The sequence below is a fragment of the Mustela erminea genome, chromosome 7 (genome assembly GCF_009829155.1).
Source record: "Mustela erminea isolate mMusErm1 chromosome 7, mMusErm1.Pri, whole genome shotgun sequence".
Taxonomy (NCBI): Eukaryota; Metazoa; Chordata; class Mammalia; order Carnivora; family Mustelidae; genus Mustela; species Mustela erminea.
Window position 1 is genome coordinate 1,005,363 of NC_045620.1, and position 13,702 is coordinate 1,019,064.

General features: G+C 57.6%; 1 protein-coding gene across 7 annotated transcripts in view; it reads left to right on the plus strand.

Moving 5' to 3' along the window:
* Positions 1-13,702, plus strand: part of DIDO1 (death inducer-obliterator 1) — a 48,822-nt gene that overhangs the window by 13,074 nt on the left and 22,046 nt on the right. For 3 of the 7 annotated variants that reach the window (XM_032350074.1, XM_032350073.1, XM_032350080.1), the window contains exons 2-7: positions 3,240-3,406; positions 3,911-4,022; positions 4,790-5,618; positions 6,289-6,610; positions 8,470-8,682; positions 9,621-9,831. In XM_032350074.1, the coding sequence (XP_032205965.1) occupies positions 4,792-5,618; positions 6,289-6,610; positions 8,470-8,682; positions 9,621-9,831 (1,573 nt within the window). In that variant the 5' untranslated portion in view covers positions 3,240-3,406; positions 3,911-4,022; positions 4,790-4,791. The other 4 variants (XM_032350075.1, XM_032350077.1, XM_032350078.1 and 1 more) reach the window with 4 other exon arrangements.

Consider the following 13,702-nt stretch of genomic DNA (forward strand, 5'->3'; position numbering starts at 1 on the left):
GAGCTTGGGCGCGGTCGGTCCTCTCAGCGTCTCCGTTCACAGAGGCAGAGAGGAGGAGGCCGCGCTGCGGCACATGCGCGGCGCCGGGGACAGGTTAGAATGTTCTGGAACGTCGGAGGGTGGGGAGGGGGTTCCGAGAGACCATGTGGGGCCCCGGTGGGACCGCCACGCACTTGCGTGTTTCCTTGGGAGGGGGCCGCGGCTGCGTTCTCCTGGTTGTCTTGCTGTGGAGACGGGAGCTTCCTTGTGGTTGCGCGGCCCAGCGTCTTCGAGAAGCTGCTCTTGGGTCCGCAGGGCCGGCGCGCTCACGGTGGGCCCTCGCCGTCGCTTCTGGAACTGCGCCTTCAGCTTTACAAGAAGGGTTTCAAGTCGCGCATCAGGGACACCTAACAACTGTGGAGCGTTTGTTTTTAAGAAACCGCATCTGGCAGCTTAACAGCTTGAAAAGTTGGAGACTCTGAGGGAGAATTGAGTGCTTTTAGAGCAATTCTGTGGAAGGAGATGCTTGGTCCCTTCCGATACTGAAGCACAGAGATGGGCTGTTGCTTTGCACGTCTCCGGGGTGTGCTTAACTAGTGGGGGTGTGACGAGCGCGTCTCGGGGTGTCCCCGGGACGCCGGGGCTGGCACGGCGGGCACGGTAGCAGCGCGACCCGCGGAAGCCGGTCCGGACAGCGGCGCTCCCCTGTGCGGCGTGCTGTGTGCCGCTGAGCCCCAGTGGGTCGTGGAAAATGTGCCGTTTGTCCGAGCGAGTCCTTGCAGAGGCGGCAAGGGCTGTTAGCTCAGTCGCGCCCATCACTCAGGGTCCTGTCCCGTCGCTTCAGGGTCCCTGTACCCAACAGGCAAGGGTGTGCAAAGCCCTCCTGTACCCAGAGCAGGCGAGCCCGCCGGAGGAGCCCTGCGCCGGCCCGGCCCGCCCCTCCACGGGCCAGCCCTCGTGCTGCGGAGCGTGGACACGCGCTGGGCTTCAGACCCAGGACTGGGCATTTTCTCAGAGACGATGACCTGAGTCTCCAGGAAGCAGCGGACGATACTTGTTGCTCGTGATAAAATTCGAGCTTTCAAGTGAAAATTACAGTTTTGAAAAGCTCCTGTCCGCCCTTCACGAGCTTGATGGCTTCCCAGTCACTAACAACGTTAGAGGGATGCCCCGGTGGCTCTGGTTCAGGTCACGATCCTGCTTCTTGGCTCCCTCTGCCCCCCACCCCGGTCTCTCTCTCAAATAAAATCTTGGGAAAGGGAAAAAAAAAAGGACATGTGAGGAGGTGGTTAGGCATTAACAGCAGTGTGTCGTTGTTGTAGTGCCGTGTGCCGTGCGACCCATGTCACTCAGTGATGTGCCTGCCACGCAGGTCACAGGGTTGCGAGTGTGCGCGGTCCCGGCGGGCAGCGCGGAGGCGTGGGCCGCTCGCAGCCAGGGTCAGGTCTCGGGCCCCTGCGTGGCAGCTCTCCTCATGAAGGTGGTTGAATTTCAGCTCCATGTCCAAGAACACCCACAGTTACCTGAAAACTTCCTCAGCCGTAATTTTGGAAAGACCCCCTGGTCCGACACGAACAGAAGCATTTTGGAGCCCCCGCTTCTAAGGGTGTAGCGGAGGCCAGAGAGCAGAAGCTGTGAAAAGCCGCGCATTCCAGATGGTTTCCCGGCCGCGGCCACCACTGCTCGGGCTGGGAGCGGCCCAGCGTGTGTGGCGGCCGGAGGTGGGAGCTTCCTCAGCGGGCCGGCTCCGGCTCCGGCTCCGTCCGGCTGGGCCCAGACGCCGCCCTGACCGAGTGCAGGACAGCTCCGTGTTCTTCCGGTGCGTTCCGTGTGCGCCGCCTGTTCTCTTCCCAGTGTCGGGGACGGCCGCCTTCCTCTCCGCTGCCCGGGACGGCGCTGCTGACCCCGGTGTGACATGGGTCCCTGACACACCCTCCCTGCCCCGCCGAGGGGCTCGGCCTGGGCTTCTGTTGTTTGGTCTTGATATACACGCTTTTGTTGCAATTGCTGAAATTTTTATTAGAATTTCTACTTTGAAGAAATTAGCAAAATGTTGATTTTTCAAAGATCAAGTTAAGTGAATCAGATGATCTGAAGTGATTTGATGTGTTCTGAAGTCCTACTCACAGAAATAACTAGACTTCCCGTTTTCCTTTTTTAATTCATGATTCAGAACTCAAACCCGGGAATATGTTTATTTCTCAGATAAATGTGTATTTAAATTTTTCATTCCTAAGTTCTTTGTTTATATAAACACTCAGTGTTATGAAATACAGAAGTAAAGTTTATTTTTAGTTTTTACTAGGAAGGAAAGGCATCTGAACGTTGAAGCCTTGATTTGAAATGCATTTACCACGTTTGAGAGATTTGAGGGTCGTGGTCGTGGATTTGGTTAGTGGAATGGGCACCGTCTCTTTAAGAGGAGATGCCTTGGAATGTTTGTCTTTGTTCTGGGGTCCCTAAGGAGACCACAGCTGTTCCCCACCCGTAGTGCCCACCTGGAGGCAGGAAGGCAAGAGCGGTGGAGGGGGGGCTCGCCAGGGAGGGGTTGGGAGGGACCCTGGGGGCCAGAGGGTGACGTGTGACGTGTGAAAAGAGCAATATTGAGGACCTGTCCAGGAGCAGAGGCCTGTTCGGTGCACATTCCAACTAGGTATGAGTTTTTTGCAGGACTGTAATTTAGGAGAACTTTTTTAAATGCATGTAGATGAAATGTAGCACATCAGCATCAAGTAATTACGAGTCTCCTAAAGTCTTTCTTGGGCTTTTAACTAAATGATGGCGCATCTCCAGTGGTACGGGTCTGTGAGGACTGCTCTCCGCGGATGATTTTTTTGTTCAACCTTTTCGTGTTTCTGCGTTTGGCTTTATCACGCTGAGCCCACCTCAGACGTAGGATCGTACTTGGAAAGCCGCTGATAATCCGCGCCTGGTTTTGAAGCCGCCGTGCTGCTGGGGCAGCTTTCTCCCCGCCCCCCCCCCCCCGGGGGACCGACCGGCGCCTGGCGCCCCTCCGTGACCGGCCTAGCCACATTCCGTCCCAGTGCAGTTGCGTGTCTTCTTCTGCACAAGTCCTTAAAGAAGAGGACTGTGTTCCTGCCTTTCCTTTTTCTCTTTTTCTTCCCCTACCCCAACTCCCTGAGTGGGTCACGGTTGATGACATATGTTCAGATAATAGATTACTTGCGAAGTTCGGTGCTTTTTTTTTTTTAATGTTACAGTTACTTGAATCTATAAATAATTTTCTTATTTTCTTTCAGGCACATTCTCCGTGAGAACAGTCTTGAGATGATCTTTACTGTTCCCTGTGGCCAGTGACGGACAGCCACTGTGTCGGAGGCCGGGCTGTGCCTGTGGAGCAGGCGATCCTGTCCGACAGGCGCTCAGACCTTTGGAGAAGGCGTCGGAGCGTCCGGGGCCGGGGCAGGTAACACCGCCCTGGTGGCAGCATCAGTGACACAGTTTTCTCTTAATGGGGTTGAAGTCGTGTGTCCTGTTTCTGAAGCGCCATTTTACGTGAAGAAACAAGCGGTCTGACGTTTGTACGTGGTATGACGTAGCATGTTTAGCCCCGAGGTGTAGGCGAATGTTCAGCCACGTGCTGAGAATTTTTACTCGGCACTCTCTCGTTTTTCCACTGGCTTTTTGTTGGTGCAAGTACTTGACGTTTTAGGCTCTCTTCGGTGACAGGTGTGTTTGTTGAGAGTTTTTCCCACGCAGAATCTCAGGACCAGAAAAGTGGTGTGGTCCTTGCTGGCGCACGTGCTGGTGTCATAGCCACCCCCGGCAGCTTCCGAGTGGCCTGGGAGCGTGCGGTCGGACTCAGAGTGGAGGGTGGGTAGAGCCAGCAGGAAACGGGAAGTAAAAGAAAGAACAAAAAACAAATCTGGTTGCGTGTGTTTTGACTTCTGTGTATTTTGTGTTTTTGAAGGTTTTCATCCCAGCACAGTCCTTCCCCTGCGACGGAATGTGGCGTAAAGGCTGAGTCCGCCTTAGCATTTGGTGCGCGTGAAGCCTGGCTAGCCTAGAAAGGAGTTTTCAAGGTATGTACTGTCTTTTTCAGGGTTCCTCAAGAATGCAGTGCTTTAGTAGTCTGTCAGCAAGCAAGGATGTTTGCACGGAAAGCTCTTCTCCGTGTCATTTTCTAAAGTGGCCAAGTTACTGTTGCTGCGTGACAGCCAACCCGGAGTCAGGGCTTGGGAGTCTGGGCAGGCCTTAGCCTCTTGACCCTTATCTCCACCGGGGTGGGCGGGGGGTGGGGTGGGCACTGGCACTCGGGCCGCAGCAGGCCTGGGGTGCCCTTCTCTCTAGCAGGGTGGTTGGACCACTTACACAGCAGCTCAGGCCACACAGCCCGGGACGGAAGCAGCCAGTCCTCTCGCGCACTGGGCCTCAAGCCGGCCTGGCTCTCCATCTTCTGTGCCAGGGTGTTGGGGGGAGGGGACGGGTGCGAGGCGCCTCCCAGCACTGCAGCCCTGCTGCGCTCACACCCTCATAGCGCCCAGCAGAGTGCCGGGGGGACGGGCTTGAGTCGCTGGCTGCGGTTGTGTACTGAGCGCTAGATGCGTGACTGTTGACTTCTCTCCGGGGTCCCCCTGGATCTTCTCTGACGCTACCTCTCAGGAAACCCTGATCGAGAGGACTCATTTGAATCGACACCTTCACTTTGTGTCGGCAGAAGGTGGTGGTTTGATGCGCAGCCGCGCTCCCTCTGCGTGAATCTGGAGCCCTTTGTGCTCGCGGCTCCGGGGCTTGCTCTTGCCAAGAAATGTTGCCCCGTTAACGTGGCTCGGTTCCCTTTCACCACTAGGTATGGATGAGAAGGGGGATCCGAGCAATGAGGAGGTGCCCAAGGCCATCAAACCCACCAGCAAAGAGTTCAGGAAAACGTGGGGCTTTCGAAGGACCACCATTGCCAAGCGCGAGGGCGCTGGGGATGCCGACTTAGACGCCCCGGAGCCGCAGCCCCAGCAGCAGCAGAGCCTCTCCTTGCGACGGAGCGGGAGGCAGCCGAAGCGCACGGAGCGGGTGGAAGAGTTTCTCACGACGGTCCGGCGAAGGGGAAGGAAGAATGCGCCCGTCTCCCTCGAGGATGCCGGTGAAGCGGCGTCTTGTCCTGTCACAGACGCGGAGACGGCGTCGGAAGGGAGCGCGGAGAGCCCCTCCGAGGGGAAGGGCGGGCCCGCGTCGGGCTCTGCGGGTGGTACGGAGCGCCCGGCCGCCTCCGTGAAGGCCAGAGGAGGTGAGGACGAGGACGACACCTCTGACAGCGACAGTGACGGGCTGACTTTGAAGGAACTCCAGAACCGCCTGCGAAGACAGCGGGAGCAAGAAGCGGCCGATAGGCCCCCCAAGAGCCGCCTGAGGAAGAAGCGCCGGGAGCAGGATCCCACACGGACCGTGGACGTGGAGGCGGGCAGCGCCGCGGACAGCCTGCTGCCCCACCAGCAAGAGCCCGAGGCTGAGCAGGGCGCGGCGGCCCAGGCTGAGAGGGACGGCGGAGACAGGGAGCCGGAAGGGAAGGCCGCTCAGGGACTCGAAGGTGGAGACCCCAGGGATGTGGGCAGGCAGAAGCCCGAGTGTGAGGCCTATGAGCCCAATGCTCTGTACTGCATCTGTCGTCAGCCACACAACAACAGGTAGGCCACAGTATGGGGGTGCGCTGGCGGCCCCAGCGTCCAGAGAGATCCAGGGCGTGAAAACAGCAAGGGAGGGTTCTGTGCATTTTGAGGGGACACCTTCCAGAGCTGGGCTGCATGAGTGACTCCCTCAGTCGGGAAGGATGAATGAGGCATTGGCGGGGGGGGGGGGGGCACAGCAGGGGAGGGACTTCCTGTAGCCACGCCAGGCCCCCCACTGCCGCCGTGGGGTGGGGGAGGACGCATGAGGCCGTATGGACTCCAGCGCTCCTGTCGTAGACGCGTTGGACACCCCGCCCTAGACTGTCCTGGGGGGCACGCGTGAGCAGGCTGTGGTCGGGCTGCAGCTTCAGCACCCAGAGCCCGTCTGCGTGCTGGACCGTGTCAGGGAGCCACCGCCTGCTGTGTTCGGTGGGACAGAGCGACGTGCTGGTCCGTGGGGATGAGGGCAAGGTCTCCGAGCGGCAGAGCCGGGAAGCCTGCGGCTCTCACTCAGCAGGCTCTCGCTCAGCAGGCTTCCGTCAGGAAAAAGTCAAGGGAAGGGCATATGAATCAGTCCTTGTGTTTTGCTTTTTTTCATAACGTGTTAAAACCTGAATTCAGTCTTTTAATAAGTCCGAAGCCGTTTATCCAGCTTCACGTTCCTGATGCCAGTGTTTTACCATTTGAGGTTCATGATTTGCTGCGACCGGTGCGAAGAATGGTTTCATGGCGACTGCGTGGGCATCTCCGAGGCCCGGGGACGGCTCCTCGAAAGGAATGGCGAAGACTACATCTGCCCCAACTGCACCATCCTGCAGGTGCAGGACGAGACGAACTCGGAGAGCGCGGAGCAGCAGGAGGCCAAGTGCGCGCCCGCGGACGTGGACGGCACGGACTGCACGAGCATGGGGACGGTGGAGCAGAAGTCCGGCGAAGACCAGGGGATAAAGGGTAGAATTGAGAAAGCTGCGAACCCAAGTGGCAAGAAAAAGCTCAAGATATTCCAGCCTGTAAGTACTTGTCCGCGAGGCCAGTGATAGATGGGGACGAGGTAGACCTCGGGCCCCTGGCGGCAGAAACGCCAGGACTCCCGACACTTGGTCTTTCTTTCGGAGCAGGTTGGGTTTTCCCTTCCAGACGGCGTTGTGTCTGCCGCGGGCTGGGCTCCGGAAGCAGCAGTCTCCCCTGCACGTGGCTTCGTGGGCCACCTGCGCTCTGTGCTCCCGCAGGACAGCTCAATGGGCCTTTCTTTAAGTCTTAATCGGCCTCCTGTACTGTTCGTATCGAGTTAATGTTTTCCTTAAACAGACTCATTTTTTAAAGTTAGTTTTTCCTTGAATATTTTTTTTGGAATGTCAATTCAGGTACACATACAACAGAATTATTATGAGTTCCTGAAGTAAACGTGCATCTGTTTGACCTGACCCCATTGTCCTCAGAGAGCTGGTGGTCTTGCACCTGTCTTGCTGTGAGACACTGAGAGCAGTGCTGGTGACCTGAGCCTCCTGGGGCGGCGGGGGTTGGGGGGCACACCACTTGATCCTTGGCATCCAAGGCACCTCCCTCAGCTGCCACTGGCGTCCCCTCTGGAACACTCAGGCATTTGCTAGTAGGGCTGTGGCTTTCCCGTGTCACCAGCTTCTGATGTCGAGGAGCACAGTCATGGGCTCACAAGAGCACGTTCCCCCAAGTCCTCGGAGGCCCCACACAGCCTTGAATCAGAGGCCTGTGCTCGGGCCTTGGGCGTGCAGAAGCTTTGAGAGCTGTGAGACCCTCGAGGTGGAAGTGCTGTGAGGTCTGGACCATTTAAGCAGTAGCGTGGAGATGTCCAGACACCCCGAGTGGGGATATGATGGTTATTCTTACCTTGTTTGGTCATTAAGAAAAATTCGTGGAAATGGAACAGTGGGAAAAGTCACCCCAATATCGTGTCTTTGTTTTTGATGTTTGAGGCTGTATACACTTAGATTTATTCTTGGTCAGACTTGGATTCTGTGGAAGAAAAACCGTGTCAGAACACCAAGGTGCAGACACTAGATTCAGCTCAAGTACATCGAGGGCTGGGTTCGGTCTCGCTAGAGCCCCCGTGCTGCGCGACCAGGGAGCCGGCCTTAGCGGCCTTCTGCAGTGCACACTTACTAGCTTCCACGGAACAGAAGCCTGGGCCTGGCCTAGCCGGTCTCTGCCCAGGGTCTCCAGGGAGGGCACCCCCGTGCCAGTGGAGGTTGAGGTTTTCTCAGAGGCTTGGTGGGGCAAGGATCCACCCCTGCAAGGTTCCGGTGGTTTTGTGTGTGTGAGTGCCCTGCGCCCTGTGCGGGACTCAGCAGTGCTCAGTCGCCCGTCGTCTGCCTGAGACTCCCGCTGAAGGGGTGTTCCTGGGTTTGGTCCGGTAGCTTCACCCTCAGAGCTTTGCTACGAGGGCCTCCCCCCACAGCCCTCTGCTCCTTCCAAACCAGTGGTGGGGTCTTCTCTCTGCTGCAGGGTCCAGTCCCTCCTCGGACATGTCATGTTGATGAAACAGACCCTTTCCTTCGCTCAGAACCCTCTCGTTAGCGTCCTCAGTTGCACCCGCAGAGCTCCCCGTCGGCCCTGCAACGGGTCCGAGCTCTGGGGGTGAAACCCCGTGGTGTCCAAAAGTCCCAGGAGCCTGCGGGCCAGGGCAGAGCCCGGGGGCCGCCTCCCAGCCCTACAGCTACCTTGAGGGCCCTGCAGCGGGGCAGAGTGGGGCAGGCGCTCTGAAGAAGCAGGGACACGTTCTTAACCGGCATGGGAGGTGCCGCTAGTGTGTCCGTTAGAAATAGCCCCGAGGCCTGACCAGGAAGCTGGGGAGTGCGGACGCCTGCTGGAGCCCACGCCTTCTGTCCCGTAGGTGGCCGAGGCACCTGGGGCCGCGAAATGTATCGGGCCCGGGTGTTCCAGCGCCGCGCAGCCGGACTCGGTTTACTGCAGCAGCGACTGCATTCTCAAGCACGCCGCGGCGACGATGAAGTTCCTCAGTTCAGGTAAAGAACAAAAGCCAAAACCTAAAGAAAAGACCAAGACGAAGCCAGAGAAGCTCATTCTCCCAAAATGTAGTGTCCAGGTAAGCCGTTCCAGTCCAGCCATTGGAGTTGTCGGGGTGGGACATGTCAGCGCGCCGCGGGCAGCCATTGGCGGGTCGGCTTGCGGTGGGTGGGGCACAGCGGGTACGCACCGGGCGCCGCTGGCGCCCGTGCACTCAGCCTCCAGCCTCGCACACTTGCCCTGTCATTACTTGGGTGTTGTCTCCCCGCGCCCGTGGTGGGCGTCATCGGCACAGACCGCAGTGAGGCAGTGCGGGACCCCAGCCCTCCATCCGGGAGCCGGCACTTGTCGGGGTCCTGGGGGGTTTGCCAGGGCCTGTGTGGCACTGAGATTCGCAGGCGGCCCAGGGCGAGGAGTGGGTCTTGGGGAGCCAGACTGTGTGCCTCGCCTTGAGTCCTGACTTGCGGACCTGTCTCTCATGCCGTCTGCGACTCAGGCATAGTCACGGCTGCTTCGGGAGTCGCCCAGAGTTCTAGCCCAGGTCCAGGGGCCACATTGCAGTCCTGTTAACACCGGTGATGAATGAGGCCTAAGTAGTGCCGTCTGGGGAGCCCAGCGCACTGTTTGAGTGCTTGCTTGGCCTGTAGATGGTGTGGTGTGTGTGGCTGCCGGTTCTGAGTCCCTGGACGCCAGAGCAGCGGTTGCTGTGCGGAGTGCCGTGCGGACCATGCCGAGTGCCTGGCACAGGAGGCGGGACATGGCCGGCCTCCAGTCTCCCAGTGTCCCCAAGCCTTGCCTGGCACCCAGGTCCTTGTTTGTGACCAATCCTCCACGTCGCTTGGACGTGCAAGGGTAGCCCAGCCCTGCTGCTGAGCAGATGCAGAGCCCAAGGTCAGGGTGGTGAGGGGCCTCACGTGACCCTGACCGTAGTGCATATCATGACCTTCGTTGTGGAGCGCAAGGAGCGGAGGCTCTGTTCTGACCTCCTTAATGATTGGGGTTTTGCCGGTTATCCAGGCAGGCATTCGAGTCTCTGCTGTGCACAAGAGACCGGCTCCAGACAAGAAAGAAAACACCGTGAAGAAGGCGCTGGTGGCCCCGTCGAGGAGTGACGTCCTCGTGAAGGAAGCAGCCAGTGAAGGCACGCCGTCCTGGGCGAGTGACCACAATTACAATGCAGTAAAGCCGGAACAGACTGCTGCTCTCTGGCCGCCACTGTTGTATAAATGTATGTATCACTTAGGGGTAGCACCTGGACCCTTCCTGGTCTTTCTGGACAGCTGTCACTCAGGCCTGTCCAGGACCAGGAGCTTTAGCCGTGTTTAATGCTGCACCTGCAAACATGGAAGCAGGTGCCCGAGCCCCAGGTGCTCCGAGCCCCGTGCACCCCCTCAGTCTGTCGGCCCTCCCTATGAGTACAAACCTCACAAAGATGTACAAACCTCGTGGCTAAACGTCTCACCCGGCAGCCAATGTCTTTAATCTCTTTCACTTTCACTCTCAGGCTCTGGTAAGTATTGGTGTGGTCTTCGGCGCGGTCACGCTGGGTCAACGCGCTCCCGGCATCCAGACTCAGGCCGCGCGGCCCTTGCCGGCTCGTCACAGCCCCACTGGCTTAGGAGTCTGTCCCGCTCATCTAGTCTCCGCGCACGGCTGCCTCTTGCGGGGATCCAGTCTGCAGATAGGGAGCACCTGACACTCAAGTGCGGTCTCCAGGAGTTACATTATTTTTGATCCAACAGGAATTTGTGTGTGTGCAACTCACTAAACACACACACACACACACACACACACACACACTCACGTATGTATGTACATTCAAGTTTTGAAGGCTGTTTGCTGCTGCATGTGCTCCAAGGTAAGTGAGTGTGACGTGCTGGCCCTTGGAGCCGTGCACCCCTGAGGGAGCCCGCAGTAACCGGGACCTCACTCTGTCCCGGAGGCTTGCGCTGACGGGTCGGAGCCTCCTCGCCTCCAGACGGGTCCCAAAGCTGCGTAGGGCCCTGCTCGAGATCGTGCAGTTGGCCCCTCTCCATTCTGGCTTTTCAGCCAACCACCCAAACTTAAATTTTGAAAATTTAAACTGGTCCATAGGACCCATCTTGTGCTGTTACTAAGATTATTTTCACTCGGTTTTAATTTATGTCGTCTTACGTTTTGTGCCTTTTAGAAAAGTACCAAAAGGCACATAGCTTTAAGTTCAAGACCATGGGCGTGAGTCACACTGTCCCACAGCCGGCACTCCCACAGGGCCACGCTAGAGCCGACGGGGTTGGGGAGCTGTGAGAGTGACCCCAGACCTGCGTGGGTGGGTGGGTTGGGGGGAGTCGGAGGGAGCTGTTCCATTACAGGGTGAGCTGGGTACTGGATTAACAAGAGTCCCTGACACACCGCAGGCGGTTGGAGCTGCCCATGCTAACCGCACATCTCAGACCTTCAGCAGAGCACCCTGACGAGTCCCGCATGCACCTCAGTCAGCACCGCGGACCAGCGAGCACCGGGAGCACTCGCTTTGGAGTCTCGTGCGTCAGTGCTCGGAGTCGGTCACAGGCACATAACAGAACGAAACAGCGGTGGGGGCTTGGGAACCGCGGAAGCCCTGGGTGGCGGGCTTCAGTACGGCTCCGTCTCTACCAGCCAGGCCCGGAAAGCTGCTGCGAGGCTCCCGGTGTGCACGGGGAGGGGGGAAACGGGGATGGCTCCTGTCTTTGAGGGGAGCAGAGGCCAGGAGGAGGCCCGCTTCTCTGCCTCCTGCCTGCCCTTCCTGCTGCTCCGCCCCACGCCGAAGCGCCAGCTGCTTCAGTAGACAAAGCTGGGCCCGGGGAGCACCGGCCCTTTCAGCACACTCACATCTCACAGTTCAGGTCGGCGGATACCCAAGGTGGATAGCACGCATAAGGGACCTATATTTTAGCTAGTTGCTTCTGATCCTTTTCTGTTACCCCAGAATTGTCACCTTCCAGTCATGGGTAAAATATGCAACTTCAGCCTCGGTGAGTAGCGGTCGTGTCTCCGCCTCTCCCCCAGACCATCCCCTCACAGTTGCGGGGCATCAGGCAGCGTGCACACACACAGCAGAACCCTGTGTCCCCACAAGGATCCCCCCAGCTGCCTTTCTAGCTGGCTGCAGAGCATGTTCTGGGTTGGGGTGGCTAGATTTGGGGTACAGCTGGCACTGGACCTTTGTTAGAAGGAAGCATTCCTACATTGACCTGGGTACATGTTAAGTCTGTGGGTATGTCCCCCATTCCACAGGGCCCATGGGAGGTCCCCTAGACATCCCCTCACCCCCCAGGCCACTGCTGCTGACCTTGGGTTGTGGGGAGTGACAGCTGTCCGTGAACAGGGTGTGAGGAGGCCTCCCATGGAACAGACGGGGACTGGGAAGCTCACTCTTCCTCTCCCACGAGAGGACCCGCAGATGCTCTGTGTCCCCGGTGACGCGGTTCACGGTCACTGCTCTCGCTGGTCTCTGCGCGGCTGCTCCCGTGTAGCACCCACTGCCGCTTGATTGACTGCTTCCCTCAGCCACCCCGTGTCTGTTTTGTGACCTTATTTTTTTCTGCTCTTTTTCAATGTTGGGTCAACTTCTGTTGTCAAGGCATGAAGAGAAAAAGGCTAACAATTTTTTTCTAAAATGTCCCTGACGTGTTAGCACTTGGAAGTGGAGTTCTGATGCGTGTAGGCACAATTCCTGGTATCTGGGACCCCCTACGTGGCTCATTAGGGGACTTAAAATACTGGGATTCTGAACAGATCTTGACTGGAAAGTGAGATTTCTACAGTTTTGTCTAGCTTTGAGAGAAAGCAAAACCTTAACAGCCGGGACTCCCAGACTCAGGAGATCTGGTAAAGCAGTCTACCACAGATAGAAGCATCCCCTGTAAGTTCGGGGGCGCGCCGCTCAGATGGTGCACCTTCTTGGGAATGGAGCAAGGAGAGGGGGGCTTGCCACGGGGATGAGGAGCGGCTGCGGAGGCGCGCTCCCGAAGTTCTGAGTGGAAACGTTTCCTTCTAATAAAGACGCAGGGGGCGCCGGGACCCGGGAGTGCCTCGTAGAAACATACATCCTTACCTGTGAGCGGTTAGGGTTGTATCAGTTACGTGAGCCGTTTTCAACCTATTCCAGAATCGTCCTTGGCAATAAGATATGGTCGGGGACGAACAGACCTGGTACACCTGAACCAAGGTCGTCATCCGCCCCCCCAGTTAAGAGAGAAATCCAGAACTCGTACTGAGAAAGGTGCAGCTCGACCACCCTTCCTACTGGGTGTACACCTGGGGTTTCCTCGGCACTCAGTGATGATGTTGAGGTATTTCGGACTCCCCACGTCTTGTGAGCTCAGAACCAAAACCAACAAACTGGGTAACTTTAGACAATCAGGTCAGGGAAAGGTTTCGCACATACATGGACTTGAACACTGGAGATGAAACTGCCAGGAGCGCCCAGTGCTGTTTCCGTACTTGTGCAGCAGCCGCTGGAAGTTTCCAGGAGGATTGGCTCCTTCCACCTGCCCTCCAGTGAACTTCACGTGGCCTTGGGGAGCTGTGGCTCTACTGTGATGTCTAAAGACATACTATAGGGAAGTCCCTTTGGTGGCATGTGTGTCGATGCCCCCGTAACCCCTCCAGTGTGGCACACACGTTTTACGGGGCACTTGCATTAAGCTGTAGCGTTCTTAAAGTGAAGTTGCATTCCCTTGCACATAGCTCTATTATTTGCTTCTGCAAACCAAAGAAGTTTTCCGGAAATGAAGGCTGGGTCCTCTTCTAGTGCCAAGAACCTGGAGAAATTCAGCCAGAAGCACGCAAAGGTAACTGCTGCAGGGCCCCGATTCTGGTCTGCGCAGGGCCAGCAGCCTTGGGGTTTTCTGTGGAATGGGACCCTTTGGGACAAGGGGTGGGTGGAAGGGTCAGTGAGCTCTTCTAACAAGCCCTCAGCCCCCTAGGTACGTGTTGGATGAACTAGTAGGCAGTTTGGTACAATGGTAACTGGTTAAAATTTCACCTTAAAAATATGGTCCTGCCTGTCAGCCAGCCGGAGAGCGGTTGGGAAAGCAGCAGCTCCACGCCCGAGTGAGTCTCGGGCCCCACGTCCA